The 26,970-nt window shown below is 42.2% G+C and overlaps 1 protein-coding gene across 3 annotated transcripts in view; it reads right to left on the bottom strand.

The window, feature by feature from the left end:
* TSPAN9 (tetraspanin 9) overlaps positions 1–25,325 on the bottom strand; it is a 262,681-nt gene extending 237,356 nt beyond the window's left edge. Inside the window, exon 1 of one of the 3 annotated variants that reach the window (XM_037913283.2) lies at positions 24,930–25,325. In XM_037913283.2, the coding sequence (XP_037769211.2) occupies positions 24,930–25,320 (391 nt within the window). In that variant the 5' untranslated portion in view covers positions 25,321–25,325. The remainder of the gene's footprint in view (positions 1–24,929) is intronic. The other 2 variants (XM_037913277.2, XM_043526503.1) reach the window with 2 other exon arrangements.
* Between the last annotated feature and the right edge of the window lie 1,645 nt (positions 25,326–26,970).

Genomic DNA, 26,970 nt, shown 5'->3' with positions numbered 1-26,970 from the left:
CAATCATGTGGCAGCCTCTGCTATTACCCCTCACACAACAGATGGACAAGATAAAATGTCAGTTCCATTCTGATGCTGGGGAAGTGCTATGAAGACAGCAGCAATGGCAGAAGTGGATTCTCTCCTGCAGCGTGAAGAGGGGCCACAGAAAAGACATCTCAATCTGTACTGAAAGCCACATCAAAATGACTAGCTTTGGGTAAGATCTCTAGAAAATATAGGTTTTGTTCAACCAGCCTTTACAAAATCTACCCAATAGAAATGTTTCCATTAGTCAACAGGAAGGTTTTTTAAAAAATTAATATATCCCTTGTATATTTGCATCCACACTTTGCAGCACTGTGCCAGTGCATGATAACCTGAAAGTCTATTTTTATGGTCTAAATTGGGATGAGTATAAAGCGTAAACAAGCAGTTCCATGAGAAGTAAATTAGATTTTTAAATGCTTTCAGATTCCTAATCTAAGATGTAATTTGTAAAAAAAAAAGATAAGAAAATCTGATTTAGAGAACTGTGTTTCCTAACCTGAACGTGACCTTTTCAATAAATACAGCAATCCAGGAGCTAATTGAGTGGCTTCAACTCTACATCTATTCACATTCAATGTTAGGGGTTTAATCCAGCATTTTGTGCCTGTTGCTCACAGAAATGCCATGGCCCTCCAGGCTCCACAGCCTACTTGCCATTCACCTTTGTATATCTGCTCTCTTCAACAGGACTTGAATGTTGTCCTCCCTCCCCCTTCCCCAGAACAGAGTCCCTGCTCCAGTCTGGCCTAAATACCATGTAACAACTAGGCTCGTGTTCCTGATGTCAGGAAACTCCCTAGAAACATAGAAGGTTACATCATTTCAGTGACTGGTTCAGCTAGACCAGAGCTGAACATGGCTTAGATGCAAGCACAGACAAGCACAAACCATGTTCTGCACTAATTCAGCAAGCAGTGCTTAACCACTGTTAGTTGAGCTGATGCCAAACAGTTTGACACTATGCTTACAGACAACCCATGTTCAGCAAGTGCAGCTAAACTGATAGCTGACAACCGACTACCAAAGCAGTGCTGTTTGTTTAAATCACAGGCTCTTTGATTTACTCGCAGCAGTACAGCTAGGAGGACCCCTGGATGAAATTAAGAAGGGAAAAGTTTAGGCTTCCTGAGAATGATATGTATTAGGCTGTGGAATAATCTCCCAAGGGGAGTGGTGGAAGCCCCATCTCTTGGAATTTTCAAAACTAGACAAGACATTGGAGAATCTGCTGCAGAGAATATGTCTCTCTGCAGAGAACAATCCAACACTGACTCCAGACAGATGGGAGTATGATCCAATACGTCTTTTCTATCTTTAGTTTCTGACTGATCCCAGAGGATCTGACATTATTCAGCACATTTAAGAGGGTGCTGAAATCTCTCCCAGCCAAGAGGCCCACTCCAGAGTTGTGCTATGGACAGCAGTCCAACATCCAATAAATATCAAAGCAATAACCATTGGCTGGTATACACAGCTCTCCTTGTCTGACCTGGAGAACAGACATATCAGCCCCAAACAGTTGGTGAAAAAAGAAAAACCATTAGTGGAATCCCCTTCATTCCCAGCAATACCAGTAGTAGTTTTTGTTAAGTAAAACATCCATCAGTGGCTAGGTTGCAAAACTGACCTGCCCAAAACCTCAACAGTCATTGTCAAGGTTCCTCCCCCACTCTGAACGCTAGGGTACAGATGTGGGGACCTGCATGAAAATCTCCTAAGCTTATCTTTACTAGCTTAGGTCAAAAAGTTCCCCAAGGTACAAAATATTCCACCCTTTGTCCTTGGATTGGCTGCTACCACCACCAAACAAATACTGGTTACTGGGGAAGAGCTGTTTGGAAACGTCTTTCCCCCCCAAATACTTCCCAAAACCTTGCACCCCACTTCCTGGACAAAGTTTGGTAAAAAGCCTCACCAATTTGCCTAGGTGACTACAGACCCAGACCCTTGGATCTTAAGAACAATGAACAATCCTCCCAACACTTGCACCCCCCCTTTCCTGGGAACTGTTGGATAAAAAGCGTCATCAATTTGCATAGGTGACCACAGACCCAAACCCTTGGATCTGAGAACAATGAAAAAGCATTCAGTTTTCTTACAAGAAGACTTTTAATAGAAACAGGAGTAAATAGAAGTAAAGAAATCCCCTCTGTAAAATCAGGATAGTAGATACTTTACAGGGTAATTAGATTCAAAACATAGAGAATCCCTCTAGGCAAAAACTTAAGTTACAAAAAAGATACACAGACAGAAATAGTTATTCTATTCAGCACAATTCTTTTCTCAGCCATTTAAAGAAATCATAATCTAACACGTACCTAGCTAGATTACTTACTAAAAGTTCTAAGACTCCATTCTTGGTCTATCCCCGGCAAAGGCAGCATATAGACAGACCCACAGACCCTTTGTTTCTCTCCCTCCTCCCAGCTTTTGAAAGTATCTTGTCTCCTCATTGGTCATTTTGGTCAGGTGCCAGCGAGGTTACCTTTAGCTTCTTAACCCTTTACAGGTGAGAGGAGTTTTCCTCTGGCCAGGAGGGATTTTAAAGGGGTTTACCCTTCCCTTTATATTTATGACAGTCATGCTGGAAAGTTATTCCTGCTCTTGAGCGGAGTGACTGCTTGCTACACAACCATGGGTTTCAAGAAAACATGAACCTTCTGGTCATGTGCACAATGAGGAGGAAGGGAGGTCATTCATACCAGCAGATGGAGCTGAAGAGCTAGGGAAGGAAAAGAGGGCTGGAGCACGGGATTATGTGGTAAACCATGATCCATAACAGTAGAGGACTTGCAGAACCTAGAAGGTGTGGATGTTTTCTCTTACATGGGGCCCAATGCTTGATAACACCTTTCTCCTGAAAGCCAGAGGGCACATCACCATACTTCGACATGTACAAAAAGGCATATGCTTCTTCCCGCTACTCAAATCATGTCCCAAGAGCAAATGGAGTTGTTTTTGTTTGGTTTTAAATGGATGCCTTGGACTAACGCCAACAGGGCCAATCAAGCAGCTACTTAAACCCTGACTAAAGGGCAGCAGACTATTGCTGCGGTATTTTAGGCATGAAGCACGGAATGAGTGCATTTTATTAGTAAAAATAAATAAATCCTGCATCCCTCTCAACATATAGGCCTTCAAAGAGAAAAGAGAATGTGGTCTAGTAGTTCAAGCAGAGGGAACTGGCAGCCAACTTCCCCAGCTAACTTCTGTGGGATGCCGGGCAAGTCACTTAACCTCTTTGTGCCTCCATTTCCTAACATTAAAATGAGGGTGATGACACATCACTTAATTAGTGGCTTCAAATACTCAGACAATAGGAGTAAAATATCTTTTGCTATGTGCTGATGTTGGAAAAGGACTCTGAGATCCCCGCATCAAAAATGTAAGTGCAAATTAGTATTTTTAGTATTGTTTTTAAAACCAATTGTATTTATTATAAATGAACTAGCTAGTCTGGTTTTCCTTTTGTGGTTGAATGTGAAAGTGCTGGAGAAAATACCAAAACTGGCAAACAGTAGCCTTACTGTAAAAGGGGCCCGGCCCTTTAAGCTTAGGGATGGTCCAGCTCTTCTAACACAGATCCTCAGCTCTTTAAAAAGGGACTGGGGGGGGGGGGGGGGGAAGAGGGAGGAAGGGATGTAGTCTGGTGGGGGGAGGGAAGGGTAACAGGACTAAGATGAGAGCAAGGCAGGGCCTGTTGCTCAGTCTAAGAGCCACCTGCATGAGGTAGGTGATACTTGTGGGTCTCTCCACAGAGGAAACTGGCTGTTGGGGCTCAGCAGGAGGCACCACCCTTACTAGGGAAGGTGACAGCTGAACCAAGCTTATGGGGAAGGCTGAGAGCTTTCAGGATTAGAATAATCTGGTTAGAAGGAGCCATAAGGGAAACAGGCTCAGGATGGGTGGGTCTCTTATATGACTGTTGGGAGAGATTTTGTGATATTATTAAACCTGCCCCCAGGAGGGATGGTGCTGTTTGAGACTTATTAAACCATGCTGAGGTGGTTTGGAAATTCCAGAGTGTCATTAAACCCAAACCACTGCTAGAGAAGGGGAGACTGAGCCATGGCCCAAACAGAGGTAAGCCAACTCCGTGATGCTCACTTTACACAATTAATGAGGATTTCAGGTGCTTCCTCCAGTAAAAATCAGGCACAGGATGATGTTTAAGAATGATTATTCCTTTGTGTCAGAATATTTCCCTGCTCTCCGTGGAAACCGCACAAGAAAGGTTTGCTTCTTAAATAGAAACAAAGTGCTATTGGATTTCCCCATTAACCCTCCTCCCCGATCCCTTTATTTTATTGTATTTCTATTCTTCAGTACAGAGCAAACCTGGAAAAGAGTTCTCTCTACCAATTTTATTTTCTAGTTGACAAATCATTCGTTTTTTCCCAGTGTATGAAACATAACGGAAGTCGACAGGATCTTATCCTGTACTGGGAATCTTGTTAGGTTTCTGCTGCTGAACTGACAGGAGAAGGATGAGGTTTTCTTGAGAACATTCAGCAACAAAAAGTTGGGGGGGGGTCTTTTAAAGAGACAGTTTCATCTTAAAAAACAGGCAACTCCAAAGAGTATTATGAATAGTGTCAGTACTATATTCACCTCTGTGTCTCACTGCAAGTTTTTTCTGGTTTTAGAATCACATTTTTTTTTTTTTTTTAAGGAATTTCTCTCCCAGTTTGTTGAGAAAAAAACACACACAACAGGTGAAACTGATTATATACAAAGTGCTTTCAAAAAGCACAAAGCAAATTGAGGAAAATTATCTGTTTCCCCTATTCTCTTTCAGTTCTAGTTTTAGTTGATTTTCAGACAGAAGGGGTTTTTATTTGACAGCAGAGAGACGTGTTTCAATGTTAAATTTTTAGAAACAGAGTGGTGAATTTTTAAACTATTTCAAATACAACTCAAATTTTGCAGTGGGTTGGGAAGAGCGAAGTTAGATGACAGAATGATCATTGTGACACTTGATCTTATCTACAAGGATCAGACACTCAGAGTCAGCATCAAATTCACTAAGAACTCCTCCCACCCATGTTTAAACATATTTCCTAGTAAACACAAGTCCTCTGTGAATGTAGAATCAAATTAAATAAAAATCTTAAATGAATCCACATATTCCATAGACTCTCTATGGATAGTAATTCCATGCCCTAAGAAGAATATAACACGTTTCAGAGTAGCAGCCGTGTTAGTCTGTATCCACAAAAAGAAAAGGAGTACTAGTGTCACCTTAGAGACTAACAAATTTATCTGAGATTAAGCTTTCATGAACTACAGCTCACTTCATTGGATCCAATGAAGAGAGCTGTAGCTCACGAAAGCTTATGCTCAAATAAATTTGTTAATCTCTAATGTGCCACAAGTACTCCTTTTCTTTTTAGGAATATAGCAGTAGGGATCTATTCTCAACCACCTGACCAGGACAGTGATAGTGATGATGAAATGCTAAGGGAGATTAGAGAGGCTATCAAAATAAAGAACTCAATCATAGTGGGGGATTTCAGTTATCCCCATATTGACTGGGTACATGCCACCTCAGGACGAAATGCAGAGACAAAATTTCTCGATACTTTAAATGACTACTTCTTGGAGCAGCTGGTACAGGAACCCACAAAGGGAGAGGCAACTCTCGATTTAGTCTTGAGTGGAGCGCAGGATCTGGTCCAAGAGGACCAGGGCTGGATTACCCAATAGGCAGACTAAGCACGTGCTTAGGGCACCAGCAAAGCAGGGAGCACCAAAAAAAAAAAAAAAAAAAAGTTTTTTTTTAAATTTAATATTTCAAAAAAAGCATCGAAGTAGACATCATGGGAAAAATTAGAACTTTGTTAGACTTCCTTACACTCCACTACACACTCTTCCCCTGTTTTTCTGTTCTCTTTGTATTACTTAGCCCCACCTAAACCAGGGGGGGCATCGTACTAACGTACATCGAAATAATGCGAGGAAATCAGATCCTATCATGTATTGCAATAAATTTATGTTTTATTATTGATGTATTCTTCTGAGTAATACGTACTTGATTCATTTTTTTTCTTATACTCTCTCTCTATACACACACACACACACACACACACACCCCTAAAAATAGTGTACATTGTGTAATTTGTTGTTTTTTTTAAGTTCAGACAACTGAGATAAGGCGCAGGATGAAATGTAACCGAGTGGAGCACAGAAACGTAAACTTGCGGAAGAAAAGAAACAAAAAACTAGTGAAATTTTCCAAAATCTTCCAAAGCGGACATCATTTTTCAAAGCGAATCCATCAGAAGCAACATCTTCTCTCAGTAGCACAGATAACGTTCCAAAACCTGTAGGTGTTTCAGAGACTGACCCTTCTTCTATTGGTGAAACAAACACCATTCCAGAACATGTGGATGTGTCAGAGACTGTAACTGATCAACCTACTCCTGGTGGTAAAACAGATGTTGTTCTAAAAGGTGTGGATGTGTCAGAGACTAAGCCTGCTCATGCTGTAAATAATAGGAGAAAAGATCCTGGTACGTGGGTTGATTTCAGTACCGATGATGTAGCTTACTGGATAGATCGTGGACCAAATGACTGTCAACACCATACTGGGCCATTTGAGAAATCACGTCAGACTTTTACCAATGGCAAACAAACAAGATACTGTCCACAAAAAATATTTTTCGGCATGAAAGTGAATGGTGAGAAATACACTCAAGAATGGCTACTGTATTCACCATCAATAGGGTCTGTGTACTGCTTTGTTTGCAAACTTTTTGAATATAAACCTTCAACATCCCGGTTTGCTGCAGATGGATTTAGTGACTGGCGGAATACTGTTTTAATTGAACAACATGAAAATAGCACTACTCACAGAGATTCAATGTTGACATATTTAAATTGAAGACAGGACTTTCGATCAACACAAAAATTGGAAGAACAAATTAAAGGGGAGCGTGAATACTGGCAACATGCCTTACAGCGTGTTATAGCTGTTATTCAAACATTAGCTGAATGTGGTCTGCCTTTCCGGGGATCAAATGACACATTTGGATCATTGCAGAATGGAAATTTCTTGGGATTGTTGGAGCCTGTGGCTCAGTTTGACCCATTTTTAGCAGGCCATATCTCAAAATATGGGAATGCTGGCAAAGGTAACCCATCATACTTATCCAAGACAATATGTGATGAACTCATTGGTCTAATGGGTGACAAAGTTCGTTCAGCTATTGTGGATGAAATAAGTACTGCTGGGTACTTCAGTTTATCTGTCAACTCTACACCTGATCTTTCACATATTGATCAATTGAGTATTGTACTAAGATACGTGTCTCCCACAGATGGAAAACCAGTTGAACGATTTATAACATTCCTCAATTTGAAAAACATTCCACACTGGTGAAGAAATGGCAAACCAAGTACTGCATGATCTGGGCCAAGTTTGCAAAATAGATTTCTCAAAGTGCAGAGGTCAGTCTTATGACAACACTGCCAGCATGTCAGGGCCTTATCAAGGAATGCAGAAGAAGCTTTTAGAACAGAACAAATATGCCATATTCATGCCATGTGCTGCACACACTCTCAATATTGTTGGCCGCAGTGCTGTTGATTGTTGTCCATGGCAGTAAGTTTTTTCTCAACAGTCCAGTTACTTTATACATTTTTCTCTGCCTCAGCACACCGATGGGCAGTTCTTAAAACATATTTGGGCAATGATCGTGTGTTGAAATATCTTTCTAATACTCGCTGGGACTGGGAGGCACATGCAGTGGCAACAAGTGCAATTCTGGAGTCCTACTCAAAGATTGTGGACGCATTAGAAAGTATAGCTGAAGACCAATCACAAAAGGGAGAAACTATACGAGAGGCAGAAAACACTGCAAACAAGATGCAAGAATTAGAGTTTGTATTCATGTAGACCATGTGGAATGAAATTTTACAACACTTTTACCAAACAAGTCAAGCTCTCTAAGAAAAAGAATTGGATTTGAAAACATGTGCAGACCTCTGTCAATCATTAGCAGACCACTTACACACTTTGAGGAATGATTTTGAAAGATTTGAAGACATATCAAAAGTATCTTGCCTGATACTAACTACAAAGAAGCCCAGTACCACAAGCAAATCAGGAAAAAAACAAGCAAATGATAGCAGTGCAACAGAAACAGCATTGAATCCTAGAGACAAATTTTGCGTATCTACTTACTACGCTATAGTTGATACACTTGAAGCTCATATGAAGAGGAGAGATGAAGCGTACAAAGAAGTATCAAGTAGATTTTCTTTTCTAAACTTTATGGACTCATCTGACGAACAATATTCACAAGGTTCCCAAAAGCTAGTTGACTCATACCCTGTTGACTTGAACATGAATCCTTCATAGAATATCAGGGTTGGAAGGGACCTCAGGAGGTCATCTAGTCCAACCCCCTGCTCAAAGCAGGACCAATCCCCAACTAAACCATCCCAGCCAGGGCTTTGTGGAGAAGTACAGCAGTTCCACTGTTATATGCGCGCAAAGTTTAATGAAACAGGAAAAATGAAATTCAGTCACATTGATTTTCATGACACAATGTTGAAAGACGGAATACAATGTGTATTTCCAAATGTAGAGATCGCACTACTTATTTTTCTAACACTGATGATTACTAACTGCTCCGCAGAAGGCTCTTTTTCTCAGCTGAAAAGAATAAAAAACCAGAGAACAACAATGTATCAGGACAGACTTGATTCACTTTCCCTATTGTGTATGGAAGCGGACATGCTTCGTCGAGTCAGCTTTGATGAACTTATCCAGAATCTTGCAATCAGAAAATCTAGAAAGAAGCTATTTTAATTTCAGCATACATGTAAGTTTTGTGTCATTTTGAAAAATAAAATTTTATTTTACGGTATAGTATTGTTTTTATTTTGAATTACATATGGGGGAAGCACCATAATCTTTTCAGTGTTTAGGGCCTCTAAAGGTCTTAATCCGGCCCTGAACAGGACCACTTGGAAATAGTGACCATAATATAACAACATTTAACATTCCTGTGGTGGGAAGAACACCTCAACAGCCCAGCACTGTGGCATTTAATTTCAGAAAGGGGAACTATGCAAAAATGAGGAAGTTAGTTAAACACAAATTAAAAGTGACTAGAGTGAAATCCCTGGAACCTGTATGGACACTTTTCAAAGACACTATAATAGAGGCTCAACTGAAATGTATACCCCAAATTAAAAAACACAGTAAAAGGACTAAAGATAGCCACCGTGGCTTAACAACTATGTAAAAGAAGCAGTGAGAGATAAAAAGGCATCTTTTAAAAAGTGGAAGTCAAATCCTAGTGAGGTAAATAGAAAGGCACATAAACACTGCCAAATTAAATGTAAAAATGTAATAAGAAAGGCCAAAAAGGAGTTTGAAGAACAGCTAGCCAAAACCTCAAAAGGTAATAACTTGTTTTTTAAATACATCAGAAGCAGGAAGCCTGCTAAACAACCAGTGGGGCCCCTGGACGATCGAGATACAAAAGGAGCACTTAAAGACAATAAAGTCATCGCAGAGAAACTAAATGAATTCTTTGCTTCAGTCTTCACGGCTGAGGATGTTAAGGAGATTCCCAGACCTGAGCCGTCTTTTGCAGGTGACAAATCTGAGGAATTGTCACAGATTGAAGTGTCATTAGAGGTGGTTTTGGAATTAATTGAGAAACTTAACAATAACAAGTCACCGTGACCAGATGGCATTCACCCAAGAGTTCTGAAAGAACTCAAATGTGAAATTGCGGAACTATTAACTATGGTTTGTAACCTGACCTTTAAATCAGCTACTGTACCCAATGACTGGAAGAGAGCTAATGTAATGCCAATATTTAAGAAGGGCTCTAGAGGTAATCCTGGCAATTACAGACTGGTAAGTCTAACGTCAGTAACGCGCAAATTAGTTGAAACAATAGTAAAGAATAAAATTGTCAGACACATAAGAACATAAATTGTTGCACAAAAGTCAACATGGTTTCTGTAAAGGGAGATCATGTCTTACTAATCTTTGAGTTCTTTGAAAGGGTCAACAAACATGTGGACAAGGGGGATCCAGTGAACATAGTGTACTTAGATTTCCAGAAAGCCTTTGACAAGGTCCCTCACCAAAGGCTCTTATGTAAATTAAGTTGTCATGGGATAAGAGGGAAGATCCTTTCCTGGATTGAGAACTGGTTAAAAGACAGGGAACAAAGGGTAGGAATAAATGGTAAATTTTCAGAATGGAGTGGGGTAACTAGTGGTGTTCCCCAAGGGCCAGTCCTAGGACCAATCCTATTCAACCTATTCATAAATGATCTGGAGAAAGGGGTAAACAGTGAGGTGGCAAAGTTTGCAAATGATACTAAACTGCTCAAGATAGTTAAGACCAAAGCAGACTGTGAAGAACTTCAAAAAGATCTCATGAAACTAAGTGACTGGGCAACAAAATGGCAAATGAAATGTAATGTGGAGAAATGTAAAGTAACGCACATTGGAAAAAATAACCCCAACTAGACATACAATATGATGGGGGCTAAGTTAGCTACAACTAATCAGGAAAGTGATCTTGGGACTCATCATGGATAGTTCTCTGAAGACATCCACGGAGTGTGCAGTGGCAGTCAAAAAAGCAAACAGGATGTTAGGAATCATTTAAAAAGGGATAGAGAATGAGATGGAGAATATCTTATTGCCCTTATATAAATCCATGGTACGCCCACATCTTGAATACTGCGTACAGATGTGGTCTTCTCATCTCAAAAAAGATATACTGGCATTAGAAAAGGTTCAGAAAAGGGCAACTAAAATGATTAGGGGTTTGGAACGGGTCCCATATGAGGAGAGATTAAAGAGGCTAGGACTTTTCATCTTGGAAAAGAGGAGACTAAGGGGGGATAGGATAGAGGTCTATAAAATCATGAGTGGTGTGGAGAAAGTGAATAAGGAAAAGTTATTTACTTGTTCCCATAATATAAGAATTAGGGGCCACCAAATGAAATTAATGGGCAGCAGATTTAAAACAAATAAAAGGAAGTTCTTCTTCACTCAGCGCACAGTCAACCTGTGGAACTCCTTGCCTGAGGAGGTTGTGAAGGCTAGGACTATAACAGGGTTTAAAAGAGAACTGGATAAATTCATGGAGGTTAAGTCCATTAATGGATATTAGCCAGGATGTGTAAGGAATGGTGTCCCTAGCCTCTGTTTGTCAGAGGGCAGAGATGGATGGCAGAAAGAGATCACTTGATGATTACCTGTTAGGTTCACTCCCTCTGTGGCACCTGGCATTGGCCACTGTCAGTAGACAGGATACTGGCCTGGATGGACCTTTGGTCTGACCCAGTATGGCCTTTCTTATGTGAATGCATATCTTTAAACATTCCCCCAGCAACGTCTGTAATTCAAACCTTGCTGCATTGTGCTAGTGCAGAAGCGGAAAGTGAAAGCACACTGTTCTATTTTCACTCCTTACACTTTGCAGTGAGGTAACAATTTCACTAAGCTCTCTCTCTCTCTCTCTCTGTTCTCATAATTAAAGATACTAGTAGTGTCACAGGGAGGGGCATCTGCTTTTAAATGCTCAGTATCAATCAACTGATAGTGTCCCTTTCATTTAGAGACTTTAATTTGTCAAATAATCGTGCATAGCAACGTTCAGTTTCAGTAACCCCTTTATGTTATGTCACACATCTGACCCCTCTGCACAAGTAGCGTAAAGTGCCACCCAGCATACTGAAGTAGGGTTAGATATTTACTGCTGCATTCTAGGTGAGGGGTTTTCATCCTGCCCTTTCCATATTGTTAAATGGGAAGGCGGCCCTGAGGAGGGATGATGTGGTATGGAAAACATTGAGACGCACTGTTCTAAGACAATGAGTTTATGTCCAGCATGCCGTCAAAAATCCCATTCTAACCATGATTTCCTACCCACATAATCTCTTCACACCCTCCTTCACCTGAACTTCTGTCCTGTGTCTTCCCCACCGCAGAGTTTCTTAAGGAAAGGGATTTTGTAAAATGGGAACACCACCCTGGTGAGAAACTCAGCTTCTCTGTCATAGTCAACTGCTGGCTAGGGGGCAAGGTGCTGGGCTTTCTATCAGAGTGCTGTTCCTTTACCCTGCCCGCGTGAGGGCTCCATCTTTCCCATGAGTCACTGGGGCTGGTGAGTAGGTGTCTTATACATTTGAAGTTCCACATTCTACACTGCTCTAGCGGCTGGAAGAGAAAAGGAACTCAGACTCTTTTCCACCCCATCCCCCAGAACTTCCTAGCTGTTGAAAAGACGACGCTGGGGGGAGGGCAAAGAGGGTGTCTATTAATCCATCCCTCCTCCAGCTTGTTTTTTTGGGTTCTCTTTGCTCCATATGAGTAACTCCAGTGCCTACTTCTACTGCTACTTAGAGCTTTTCCAAGCAATAGCAGCACCACTACTATGAAACTGACATGATTCTTGACAGTTCCACTGCTTGATTTCAAAAGAGCTAACTTTAAAAAATTAAGGGAATTAGTTAGGGAAGTGGACTGGACTGAAGAACTCAAGGATCTGAATGTGGAGGAAACTTGGAATTACTTTAAGTCAAAGTTGCAGAAATTATCTGAAGAGTGCATCCCAAGCAAGAGTGGGGAAAATTCGTAGGGAAGGGTTGCAGACCAACCTGGATGAACAAGCATCTCAAACTTGTGATTAAGAGAAAGCAGAAAGCCTATAAGGATTAAAAGATGGGATGGATCTGCAAGAAAAGCATCCTCTTAGAGGTCAGAAAGTGTAGAGATAAAGTGAGAACTGTCAAAAGTCAGAATTGGACTTTGTAAAGGGAATTGAAACGAATAGTAAAAGATTCTTTCACCATGTAAATGAAAAGAAGACAAGGAAAGAAAGGGGATCACTAAGCACGGAGGATGGGGTGAAGATTAAAGATCATCTAGGCATGGCCCAACACCTACACAAATACTTTGCTTCAGTTTTTAAATGAGGCTAATGAAGAGCTTAGGTGTAGTGGCAGTGTGGCTAATGGGAATGAGGATACAGAGGTAAAAATTACCACATCTGAGGTGGAAGTCAAACTCAAACAGCTTGGTGAGACTAAATCAGCAGGCCCAGATAATCTCCATCCTAGAATATTAATGAAACTGGCATAGGAAATTGCAAGCCCAATAGCAAGAATTTTTAATTAATCTATAAACTTGGGGGTTGTACCCTATGACTGGAGAATTGCTAATATAATTCCTTTATTTTTAAGAGAGGGGAAAAAAGTGATCTGGGAAACTAAAAGCCTGTTAGTTTGACCTCAGTTGTATGCAAGGGCTTGGAACAAATTTTGAAGGAGAAAGTAGTTATGGGCATAGCGGTGAACAGTAATTGGGATAAAACAGAACATGGTTTTACAAAAGGTAGATCGTGCCAGAGCAACCTGATCTCCTTCGAGAAGATAACTGATCATTTAGACAATGGATTTCAGTAAGGCATTTGATACAGTTCCACATGAGAAATTATTAGTTAAATTGGAGAAAATGGATATTCATATGAGAACTGAAAGGTGGATAAGGAACTGATTAAAGGGGAGACTACAATGGGTCATACTGAAGGTGAACTGTCAGGCTGGAGGGAGGTTACTAGTAGAGTTCCTCAGGGACCAGTCTTGGGACCAATCTCATTTAACATTTTTATTACTGACTTTGGTGCAAAAAGTGGGAGTGTGCTAATAAAATTTGTAGATGACACAAAGTTGGGAGATATTGCCAATACAGAGGAGGACTGGAATATCATACTAAAAGATCTGGATGATCTTGTAAACTGGCGTAATAGAAATTAGATGAAATTTAATAGTGCAAAGTCATGCATTTCGGGATTAACAAGAAGAATTTTTGCTCTAAGCTGGATACTTACCAGTTGGAAGCGACAGAGCAGGAAAAAGACTGCGGTGTATTGGTTGATCACAAAATGACTATGAGAAGTCAAAGTGATGTGGCTGTGAAAAAGACTAATGCAGTCCTAGGATGCATCAGGAAAGGTATTTCCAGTAGAGACAGGGAAGTGTTAGTGCCATTATACAAGGGTACTGGTGAGACCTCATCTGGAATCATGTGTGTAATTCTGGTCTTCCATGTTTGAGAAAGACAAGTTCAAACTGGAACAAGTGCAGAGAAGGACTACTAGGATGATCCAAGAAATGGAAAACCTACCTTATGAGAGGAGACTCAAAGAGTTTAACTTGTGTAGCATAACCAAAAGAAGTCTGAAGGGAGATATTATTGCTCTTTATAAATTCATCAGAGGGATAAATACCAGGGAGAGAGAGAGAGAAGTTATTTAAATTAAGGACAGTATTGACACAAGAACAAATGGATATAAACTGGCCATCAACAAGTTTAGGCTCAAAATTAAAGGTTTCTAACCATCAGAAGAGTGAAGTTCTGGAACAGCCTTCCAAGGGGAGCAGTGGGGACAAAAAACCGAACTGGCTTTAAGACCTGATAAGTTTGATAAGTTTACGGAGGGGATGATATGACAGGACTGCCTATGATGGCATGTGGCCCATCGGCGACTGTCAGCAGCAAAAATCCCCAACAGCTGGAGACAGGACACTAGAGGAGGAGGGCTCTGAGTTACTACAGAGAATTCTTTCCCAGGTGTCTGGCTGGTGGGTCATGTCCACATGCTCAGGATCTAACTGATCACCATATTTGAGGTCGGGAAGGAATTTTCATCCGGGTCAGACTGGCAGAGGGATTTTAGTCTTCCTCTGCAGCACAGTCACTTGCAGGTTTAAACGAGTGTGGATTTTATGTAACTTGAAAATCTTTAAACCAGTGGTTCTCAACCTGTGACCCTGTCAGGGTTCCCTCCCCACTCTGAACTCTAGGGAACAGATGTGGGGACCGGCATGAAAGACCCCCTAAGCTTATTTCTACCAGCTTAGGTTAAAACTTCCCCAAGGCACAAATTCTTTGCCCTTGGAGGGTATGCTGCCACCACCAAGTGATTTAACAAAGAATCAGGGAAAGGACCATTTGGAGTTCCTATTCCCCCCAAATATCCCCCCAATCCCTTACACCCCTTCTCCTGGGGAGGCTTGAGAATAATATCCTAACCATTTGGTTACAAAGCAATCACAGACCCAAACCCCTGGGTCTTAGGACAATAGAGAAATCAGTCAGGTTCTTAAAAGAAGGATTTTATTTTAAAAAAAGGTAAAAATCACCTCTGTAAAATCAGGATGGAAAATAACTTTACAGGGTAACAAAAGATTCAAAAACACAGCAGAACTTCCTCTAGGCTTAGTTTCAAAGTTACAAAAAACAGGAATAAACCTCCCTCCAGCAAAGAAAAAATTCACAAGCAAAACAATCTAACGTAACACGCCTTGCCTGGCTTTTACTTACTACTTTTGTAATATGAGAGACTTTTAGAATGGTTTATAGGAGAAGGAGTTTTCTGACCTGATGCTTCTCTGCTTCCCAAGAGAACACACCAAACAAAGCCTTCCCCCCACCCAGGATTTGAAAGTATCTTCTTTCCCCATTGGTCCTTTTGGTCAGGTGCCAACCAGGTTATTTGAGCTTCTTAACCCCTTACAGGTAAGGAGGAATTCTAGGCTACCCTTAGCTGTATGGTTATGACAGACCCAATCAGCACACAGCTGCGGCCCATGTGACATTCTCAGGGCCATACAAGTACTATGTATATTGTGTGGATGTGGCCGACATAGCACAGAGTCCTGCATATGAAGTCTTCAGTGATAAATAGGTTGTGAACCACTGCTTTAAGCCATGATTTTAGGACTTCAGTAACTCAGCCAGAGGTTAGGGGTCTATTGCAGGAGTGAGTGGGCGAGGTTCTGTGGCCTGAAATGTGCAGAAGATCAGACTAGATGACCACGATGGTCCCTTCTGATCTTAAAGCCTGAGTCTATGTCCCTTCTGGTAACAGTCCACCGGTTTTCTTAATTCCAGACCACGGCTGCTTGGCAAAGCTTGGGGAGGCAGTGTAGGCACAGGAGCTGCATGTGGGCAGACTTATCAATAAGATACTGCCTCATTTTGAACTATTCATATTTGGAAGGTTGTCTTTGCTATCCTACAGGCTAGAAACTTGGTTTTATTTTAAATGCAAGCTTATTCTGAATACTTTGCTGGCGAAGTTCCCCTCACGCATGAAGAGAAGTATCCCAACTGCCTGACAGAATTTTTCCAAAGTGCTCTCAAATACAGTACATATAAATAATACCCTGCATGTTGTCCTTGACTCAATAAGGAAATGACCATGCTAGATATTATTAGCACACAGTTTCCAAGCCTTCATAACTTCAGTTACAGCATATCAAATCCCAGTTTCTTCAAACAGGGCAAAACAATTGTTTCTCGCTCACACAGAGTTACATTTTCAGTATGAAGAACGGAATGAAGCTGGCTTTGAGATAAGTGAATGCCAAGAAAAGCGTACAATTGTTTAAAATGTAAAATGAGTCAAACACAGCCATCCTTGCTCCAAATTAAAGTATGAAAAACTTCTGATGAAAATGGCGAGAGTTATAAACAAAACAGGAGTTTCAAAGGGCATTCTCCATTACCCTCTCCATTTTTAAAGGTTTAAAAAAAAGTCATCCCAAAAAAACCTCTCTGCCTCTGTTTAACACCAATTCAGGGTGATCTTGCAAACAATACTACAAATAGTGTTCACTGCCATGAATAGTCCCATGGAAGAGACAATGTTCAGTATTAAATTTCAAAGGACCGGGTGCTTGGGTTATTCAAGTCAGAGAATTTTAAGGATGGTCTACACACACTTTGTATACCACTTTAAATATATTGGTTTAGATTAGAAACATATTGTTAAAGTAGTACAACTCTCTAGGGTGGATGCAGTTATACCTGTATAAAGGTGCTTCTGCTGAATATAGCTCACCAGGGGAATAAACTAGATCAGCATAAGGACCTTTATAGTGATAAATCTGCACCCACACCAGGGTACTGCTGCTTTAACAATATCAGTATAAAACTCACACCCCCCCCCAACTGACACAGTTAAATTGGTACAAAAAACTGTGTGGGCAGGCCTTAGAAATGTAATTTACTTTTCAATATTTAATGCTCTTAAATTCCTTTTTGTATTTTTCTCAGCACGGACAATGAAAGCAGACTCCCCACCTATTAGTCACTTCCACCTTCAGAATTACCAGACATCAATCCAGTGCTGTAAGGTTTGAGTTACAAATGCTTCAGTGATACCCTTTACATCCAAAGGAAAAACTCCTTTCAAAGGAATTTAAAATATATCATGCAAACATTCCTATTGTGCTTCTTAAAAACAACTTGACAGTCCTTTTAACTGACACTATTGTTGCAATTTTATCATAAGGTATATCATAAATGAACAGAAATACTCAGCTTAATGCCTTTTTTTCCTTTTAAAGAATCATAGGCGTTAGAGATGAACAAGATGATTTAGTCTATTCCACCTCTTTGGGGCCAACGCAGGATAGTTCTAGTATATGTTCTAGTGTTTCTTTATCTAGCTTTCAGAGTCCTGAACAATGGGGCTACTAACCTTCCCTTGGGAGACCAGATGACAGCCTCCTACATCTCACTGTCAGGAAGTTTTTTCTGATGTTCAGGCTAAACTTTCCCTTTTCTTAATATCTTCTTCTTGATCTTAGTTATAAAACCCATGTATCTCACTAAATATTTCCCCTGCCTCCTGTGTACACCCTTCATGTACTTCATCCAACAAAGAGGGATCTTTCCATTGCTACTGTTGCAAAGACAGTTTCTTCAATTTAGATTCACATTTAGGGGACCTAAGGCAGAAGTATTACGCCTCGGCACAATGTAACTAAAAGTTTACATGTTGTCAAACAAATATTTCAGATATTGAACACAGCACCTTAGATGTAACAGAATTTTAAAAATCCAGTTCACTTGTCACCATCTATGCCCAATGTTTGCTTTCTGCATTTCTTTCAGTTTAGAGAAAAAGAGAGTGGAATCAGTTTCAGTTTGTTTATAGATAGGGGATTTCTGCCCAGGTTCAAGTGTCTGCCTATGTGCATCTTACTTCAGGGACTAGAGTCTGACTAAGACAGCAAGATCTATTCCTCAAGATTCTTTATTGATGGGCTCAAGTGTTGGAACATCAGCAAAATTTGTTTAACATAGCCCAAAAACAAGTTGTGACACATGCCAGAAAGGGTTAAGCATTCTGCAGGATAAGTGACCCAAGTACAACCTTTAGGGACATACTGGTAGATAACGTTTGTGGTTTTGTGTGTTTACATATATATTGTTAGAGGTTAACAATGTAATGAAACAGTTCCTGTCTATGCTGTATTCTGCTAATTCAGAGATCAAAAGGAGATCTTAAAATTTAAATGAACTGTAAATATAGTTACAGGTTTCAGAGTAGCCGCCGTGTTAGTCTGTATCCGCAAAAAAAAAAAAAGGAGTACTTGTGGCACCTTAGAGACTAACACATTTATTTGAGCATAAGCTTTTGCGAGCTACAGCTCACTTCATCGGATGCATTCCTATAAAAAACCTTTTGTAGTGATAATCAAGGTGGGCCATTTCCAGCAGTTGACAAGAACATCTACTGTAGCTCACGAAAGCTTATGCTCAAATAAATTTGTTAGTCTCTAAGGTGTCACAAGTACTCCTTTTCTTTTTGTAAATATAGTGCTATCACTGTATTGATCTCTCTTTGAAATGTATAGAAAATCACCCGCGAACGGCGGAAAACAGGCAATTGCCTTATGCTAATCTGTGTAGCTAATTACCGCTGATGTTTAGGAAATAGCTCTACTTCAAAGGACGATTGCCTGTTGTTCGCCTAAGGACTCTGTGCTGTCAAGAGAAGACTTGGAACTGTACAAAAGTCTCTTGGGTGCTGATCCTTTTTATCTCAGATCAGCCTGATGCGTTATACAGGGGAAGCTTAAGTCGTAAGACTGAGATCTCCAGTCCCACCTGGGTCACCCTGGACATGAACATTGGACTACAACCTATGCACTAATTCTGAAAGAACTCTTTGCAACTTCAAAGCTCACCATCTCTACTATAAAGAAAAGCTCACAAAAGCTTATGCTCAAATAAATTGGTTAGTCTCTAAGGTGCCACAATTACGACTTTTCTTTTTGCGAATACAGACTAACACGGCTGCTACTCTGAAACATCTCTACTATGAAACTGAGCTCAGAACTGTACTTATGTCTGTATGTATACTGATCTTTTAACCAATACACTTTCTCTTGTCTTTTTTTAATAAATTTCAGTTTAGTTAATAAGAATTGGCTGTAAGCCTGTATTTAGGTAAAATCTTAGAATATTCATTACCTTGGGAGGTAATGTGTCTGATCTTTTAGGATTGGTAGAACTTTCTTATATGATGAATAAGATTTTCAGTAATCATCATATTTGACTTAGGTGTCTGGGTGGAAGCCCAAGGCTGGGTTACTATAAGGGAACTGTCTTTTGCCTTCTGTGCAACCAGTAAGGTAGTGTAGAAGCTGTTTTGCGCTGGCTTGGTAAATCTAAGTATTGAAATATCCACCAGCTTTGGGGATTATCTGTCCCATTCTTTGCAGTTTGCCCTAACTGAGTAACCTCAGTGTGGCTCACCTGGAACCCTGATCACACAAGTATTCAATAAACTTCAGGTTGCTTTCAGACCAATTCCTACCGGATGCAGAGCCAAATCTTCCAAAGTAGCACCCAGACAGACACTCTTTGACAGGAGTAGTCAATGGATGAACTGTGGACCAAATCTGGACCGCCAGATGCTTTTGAACAGCCCCCAAAATCTTTGTATTTACTTATTTTTTTGTTATTTTCTCTGAAGTCTGGACCTTAGCTATATCTTGACCAAGAAATTCGGACCTTGACAAAAAATAATTGATTACCCCTGTTCTATGACCGTCCCACAAACACCTGTACCAGGAGAAGGAGATGATGAGCTAAAATTAACCCTCTCCTCAACGGAGACCAGAGTCCCCTGCCTTATTGCACACACACTGCAGAAAATGTGTCTCAGAAGTACAGCAAGATGACCAAGTGTAGTTTTAAAGTTTCTCCTGGTACGATGGTCCTCCACTAAGGAACACTGAACTGACTGTAAAATAGCACAAAAATTTTATTCTGAGAGAACATGAAAATCTAGTGGGACAGCCAGGAGAGGGAGGTGGACAGAAGGTTTCAGCACACAGTCTGCTGGGGAGTGCAAATGAGAGTGAGGAGTTGACTGCCTTTTCCTGCACCAAGAACGCATACCTGTACTTTTTCTTTCCGTAGTGTTAGAAGAGAAACATTTCAAACAAAGGAACAAGTCTGTATTTCTTTCAACTGCCTATTGTAGCTCTTATGAAACAAAAGTTGGAACACTCCTTACAGAGGGTTCTAGGGAGAAAGCTAGGATGTGCTGAAGAAAGGATGGGACAATTCCCCCTTCTCTGATGCAGTCATCCTTCTGGATGCTGCTAAACCAGCCCTTCCTGAGATTATTTGTTCTGAAGGCTCGTAAAAATTGTTCTGATGAGGTACACTTTCATCTTTGGAATGGACTAGGTTGCTCATAATGACATGTATTAAAGATACAGCATATATTCCCCCCAGCACCAAGGTCTTCACCTCTACCACCACCCACTTCAAGAACGAAACACCATATTGTACTGTCTATATGCTCTGTACTGAAGTGTTGAGGAACAAAGTATAAACACCTCCAGAAAAGGCACTTACGCTAAGTTTCCTTGCCCAGTGTTGCTGCTTCCTACATTGGATCTGGCTAAAACGTCGGTTTGTCCAAATGCAAAACCAAATGAATAGATTCCTCCATCTCTCACCTCTCTCAGCCAGCATCTGTACTCTGCTAACTCAGGTTTTATCACAGGTGAAGTGGAGACATTTTTGTGAAATCCTCTTATTAACAACATTAGCACCATATCAATAAACTGAAGTGCCAGCCCTTGTGTCTTAGCTATAACACTCAAAACCACTATCACTCACCTCGCACTTGGTTTTGGTTGATCTGACAAGTACCTCTGTTCTTTTCACAGAACAATAAATCTGAGGATATTCTTGCAATACAGAAAATTAATGGGAAACTTAACTTAAACTAGCCCAACTGTGAAACTAGATAAATATGAGATTTTGTAAAACCCAAGTGAGACAGAAAGGTTTCTACAGTTGTTTTTATACAAGCAATCCCTTGCAGTCCATTTTAAATGGAGGTTTTTACTGAATCACATATGAAATTGAATCATACAATCAGTGCAGCAGTTTCAGTGCTGTTTTCATAGATTCACAGATCCTAGGCCAAAAGGGACCAATGCGATCATGTAGTCTGACCTCTTGTGTAACACAGGCCATAGAAGTTCCCCAGAATAATTCCTTATGAGCTGTGCTGTTCCCACACTTCCTTTTTTCAAATGTGCTGCCGATTTATTTTTTAAAATTGATAATGCATAACTGCATCACAGTTGTCATGGGGAGACCGAAGGATTTGGAAACTAGGCAGAGATAACTTTACTTCTGGCACTCAGGGGGACAGTGTAGGAAACTGTGGGATAAACACACTCGCTAGGTATTTCTGCTACAATAATCAACAGTGAACTAAGTTAATATTGATATGTTGATGTTGACTGTAGGTTTCAGAGTTAACACCTCACTAAGATGAATGGGACATTTCACACTTCTGAGCGATTGTTTCAAGTTATCCGAATCAGGCAGATGCTGTTGTGCTGCTTACGTTCTGTTCATAGAATCATAGAATATCAGGGTTGGAAGGGACCTCAGGAGGTCATCTAGTCCAACCCCCTGCTCACAGCAGGATCAATCCCCAATTAAATCATCCCAGCCAGGGCTTTGTCAAGCCTGACCTTAAAAACTTCTAAGGAAGGAGATTCCACCACCTCCCTAGGTAACGCATTCCAGTGTTTCACCATCCTCCTAGTGAAAAAGTTTTTCCTAATATCCAACCTAAACCTCTCCCACTGCAACTTGAGACCATTACTCCTTGTTCTGTCATCTGCTACCACTGAGAACAGTCTAGAGCCATCCTCTTTAGAACCCCCTTTCAGGTAGTTGAAAGCAGCTATCAAATCCCACCTCATTCTTCTCTTCCGTAGACTAAACATCCCCAGTTCCCTCAGCCTCTCCTCATAACTCATGTGTTCCAGTCCCCTAATCATTTTTGTTGCCTTCCGCTGGACTCTTTCCAATTTTTTCACATCCTTCTTGTAGTGTGGGGCCCAAAACTAGACACAGTACTCCAGGTGAGGCCTCACCAGTGTCGAATAGAGGGGAACGATCACGTCCCTCAATCTGCTGGCAATGCCCCTACTTATACATCCCAAAATGCCATTGGCCGCCTTGGCAACAACGGCACACTGTTGACTCATATCCAGCTTCTCGTCCACTGTAACCCCTAGGTCCTTTTCTGCAGAACTGCTGCCGAGCCATTCGGTCCCCAGTCTGTAGCGGTGCATTGGATTCTTCCGTCCTAAGTGCAGGACTCTGCACTTGTCCTTGTTGAACCTCATCAGATTTCTTTTGGCCCAATCTTCTAATTTGTCTAGGGCCCTCTGTATCCTATCCCTACCCTCCAGCGTATCTACCTCTCCTCCCAGTTTAGCGTCATCTGCAAACTTGCTGAGGGTGCAATCCACACCATCCTCCAGATCATTTATGAAGATATTGAACAAAACCGGCCCCAGGACCGACCCTTGGGGCACTCCACTTGATACCGGCTGCCAACTAGACATGAAGCCATTGATCACTACCCGTTGAGCCCGACAATCTAGCCAGCTTTCTGTCCACCTTATAGTCCATTCATCCAGCCCATACTTCTTTAACTTGCTGGCAAGAATACTGTGGGATGTTTACAACGTTGTCTTTGCAACCATAAGGGCTAGAAATAGTTTGTTTAAAAGGAAGCTTGTCTACTGGAGCACCAATCTGCAGCAAGAGGTGAATTTGCTGTGAATATCCTAGTCTCTCGCCACAAACTCTGCCTATACTGTTGCAACCTAAACACTGCAGCACTAAGTCTGCAAAAGTGAAAGCATCTATAAGCAGAAGCTAACATGGCAATTATTTTGCATTATCAAGCGAAGAAATATGCAAAAAGGAAAGAAGAAGCATAAACCCATGACAAGTACATTACATTTTTAAAATTCTCTCTCTTTTAATAATCTGTGGGGCTATTAGCAGCACAGGTAATGAAATGTCTGTTTAAACATGATTTTTAAGTTGACATGCATCACTTTTAAAATAAATTAAAGTCTTGAGAGTTGTAAATTTGTCCTTGTGATCCGTACCTAAAGAGCTTGTTTGTATCCTCCTCTTTGGCAATAATTACCCAGTATAATTGCAGAGAAGGGCCTCAAAAGGTTCAATATAGCAACTAAACGTACAAAAACAACAACAGCTTGCATTTACATAAAACTTTCCATCAAAGAAGGCTTTACCAACAGTAATGGTGAAGGTAAGGGTTAGGTGTAGGCAGAGGCAGAGAGGAGGGCTAGTGGCCTGATTTTTTGTTGAAGTCAGTGGCAGCTGTGAGCACCCAGTATCTTTCCAAATCAAGCCATAAGTGATTGACCTAAAGTCAAACACAGGAAGTCCAGGGAAAAGCTAGGGCAAGAATTCAGATGTTCTGACTCCCAGTCCTGTGCTTTAATCATAAGTTCACAGAAATACCTTCTTATGACAATACACAACAGCATTAATAAAGGTGCTAAGTAACCCAATTGCAATTTTAGCCGACAAATATACCTCCTCCCCCGCCACGTGCCATCCTTATCCCACCATACCCCATTTTCTATACACAACTCCTCTTCTGTACTGTATCCCCAATACATCTGACTCCCTTAGGAGCTAACTGCCTTCCAACAGCTCCCATGGCTCAGCAGGAGCTGAGTTAAAAGCAAGTTTCCCCAAATTCAGCAAGAAATGTTTCTTAACATTTCCGCTGAGTGTGAGGGAAAAATGGGAGCAAACATTAAATAAACCAAGAAGAAAGCCAAGAACAGTTAGTATGACGGTCAGGCCAGCCCTCTTCTGCAGTGTTCTCTCTCCAGCTGCACATTATTTCCCACAGGAGCTACTGCATTATAGGGGAACGCCTGATTCTAACTCACTGTGTGCCATCCCCTGAATCTAACCTGTACTACAGGAGCTCCCCGGCTTTCCCCATCCACCCCAGCGCTCTGCTCCCAAGATCAGATCTGTGCTTGAGCATCACAGAAGTTCCTCATCTCTCCTTGTGCAGCAGTAATACCGGAGCATTGTGGGGAGAGAGAGCAGACCCCCTCCACAGAGGCTGAGTGCATACGTAGTAAGGGGTTCCGCTTCAAACACGATTATTTTCAGGGGAAGGGGAATTTAAAATGGATAAAATTATCATCATGAGAGTTTATAGAACAGCCCAAGCACTTCAGCCCCTGGCCCACAGGGGCCCCAGTGCACACAGCCATTGTTGGGCTGGTCCCTTCTCTTTTTGCCACCAACTTCTCCATCTCTGGGGGAATCAGACACAGACCAGCATGGGAAAAATAAGAAGCTGTTCTGTCCACATGGTACAGAGGGGCAATCAGCCACTACCCACCTCCCCCCACAATGCAGCCCTTATCCCCCTGCACAACACCCCTAGACTCTCCTCTATTGCACCCCGCGCTCCCGGGATCTCCCAGCACCTTCCCTGCCCTCCACGTCCCTTGTATCCCCCTTGCACCACCCTGTCCTCTGCCTCTGCCCCGCACCCCTTGCTTAACCCTGCCCCAACTCGCCCACTGAACCCCCCCTCTCACTTGCCCACCCCGCTCTGGGTCTCCCCCTTGCTTTCCCCTTCCTAACTTTTCAGGCCAGAAAGTGCAACTTTCCCAGCCGCTCCGACCCCGCAGCGCCAGCGCCGGCGCCGGACTCACCGGGTCCCGGCGGGGAGCTGGGCCGGGTCCTGGGGGAGCTGGGATCGCACCGCGGGACGCGGCTCTGGGCTCCGGCTGCTGCCAGCGGAAGCAGGGGGAGGGGCCGGGGTTGCGGAGCGGGGAGGAGCTGGGGGGCGCTGCTGCTGCTGCTGCTGCTGCTCGGGAGCAGGCGCCGGCTGCGGCCCCGCGGAGAGGGAAGCCGCGCTCTGGCCCCGGGGGGCGGGGAGAAGGGGGGCGAGCGGCGTGACCCCTGCCCCTCCCGGGGGCGGGCGGAGGGGGGGGTCTTTGCTCCCTGCAGGGAGCGGGGCGATCCTGGCGGGCCGGGCGTTCCCCGCGGCTGCGGACGGGCAGGGAGCTGCGAGCGCGGGCCCCGCAGAGGGGCCCTGGGCATGGGTGTGCTTAACCCTGAGGGGCCGGGCTCGCTGCTGCCTGACGCCGGGGGCCGGCCTGAGTCTGGAGCCGGGCAGCGGGCTCCGACCCATGTCGCCTGTCCCAGGCTCGGCGCCGCCCCCTTAGCCGCCAGAAAGGGACTGGAGCCTGCCAAGGCCCCTCAGCCACTTCCTTCCCTTCCCTCTGCTGCAGGGCTTTGGGTGGGCTATCTTCCGCCCAGCGCTCACTCACTGGGGAAAGGTTTCCCGCCAGCTGGAGCCTCCTTCACACCCATAGCATAGGGGCAGCCCTCAGGCTGCCCTATTTTTTACATCACAGAGACCTCCTGGGGTAATGCGCATGATTGGAATATTGGTATAGAAGGTTTCAGAGGAGCAGCCGTGTTAGTCTGTATTCGCAAAAAGAAAAGGAGGACTTGTGGCACCTTAGAGCCTAACCAATTGGTTAGTCTCTAAGGTGCCACAAGTCCTCCTTTTCTTTTTGGTATAGAAGGGTACAGCTTGCTCAGGAAGGACCGGCAGGACGAAAAGGGAGGAGGTGTTGCCTTATATATTAAAAATGTATGCACGGGGGCAGAGGTTGAGACAGAAATAGGAGAGACTTTTGAAAGTCTCTGGGTAAGGATAAAAGGCGTAAAAAACAAGGGTGCTGTAGTATTACAGCCCCCCCCTAACCAGGAAGAAGAGGTGGATGAACCTTTTTTTTTTAAATAACAAAATCATCCAAAGCACAGACTTGGTAATGAGGGACTTCAACTACTCAGTCATCTGTTGGGAAAATAACACAGCAGGGCACAAATTATCCAAGTTCTTGGAATGTATTGGAGACCATTTTTTATTTCAGAACGTGGAGAAACCTACTATGGGAGAGATTTGATTTGACAAATAGGGAGGAACTGGTTGAGAATTTGAAGGCAGCTTGGGTGAAAGTGATAATGAAATGGTGGAGTTCATCATTCTAAGGAATGGTAGGCGGGAGAACAGCAAAATAAAGACAATGGATGTCAAGAAGGCAGACTTTAGCAAACTCAGGGAGCTGGTAGGTAAGATCCCATGGGAAGCAGTCTAAGGGGAAAAACAACTAAAGACAGTTGGCAGTTTTTCAAAGAGACATTATTAAGGGCACAAGAGCAAACTAACCCACTGTGTAGGAAAGGCAGGAAGTATGGCAAAAGACCACCCTGGCTTAACCAGGAGATCTTCATTGATCTAAAAATAAAAAAAGAGTCCTACAAAAAGTGGAAACTAGGTCAAATTACAAAGGATGAATATAAACAAATAACAAGTATGTAGGGACGAAATTAGAAAGGCCAAGGCACAAAAATGAGATCAAACTAGCTAGAGACATAAAGGGTAACAAAAAAACATTCTACAAATACGTTAGATGCAAGAGGAAGACAAAGGACAGGGTAGGCCTGTTATTCAATGAGGGGGGGAAAAACAATAACAGAAAATGTGGAAATGGCAGAGGCGCTTAATGACTTCTTTGTTTCAGTTTTCACCCAAAAGGTTGGTGGTGATTGGACGTCTAATGTAGCAAATGTCAGTGAAAATAAGGTAGGATCAGAGGCTAAAATAGGGAAAGAGCAAGTTAAAAATTACTTAGACAAGTTAGATGTCTTCAAGTCACCAGGGTCTGATAAAATACATCC

The sequence above is a fragment of the Chelonia mydas genome, chromosome 1, assembly GCF_015237465.2.
Source record: "Chelonia mydas isolate rCheMyd1 chromosome 1, rCheMyd1.pri.v2, whole genome shotgun sequence".
Classification (NCBI taxonomy): domain Eukaryota; kingdom Metazoa; phylum Chordata; order Testudines; family Cheloniidae; genus Chelonia; species Chelonia mydas.
Note: the sequence above shows the minus strand (reverse complement) of the source record. Positions and strands in the feature narration are given on the sequence as shown.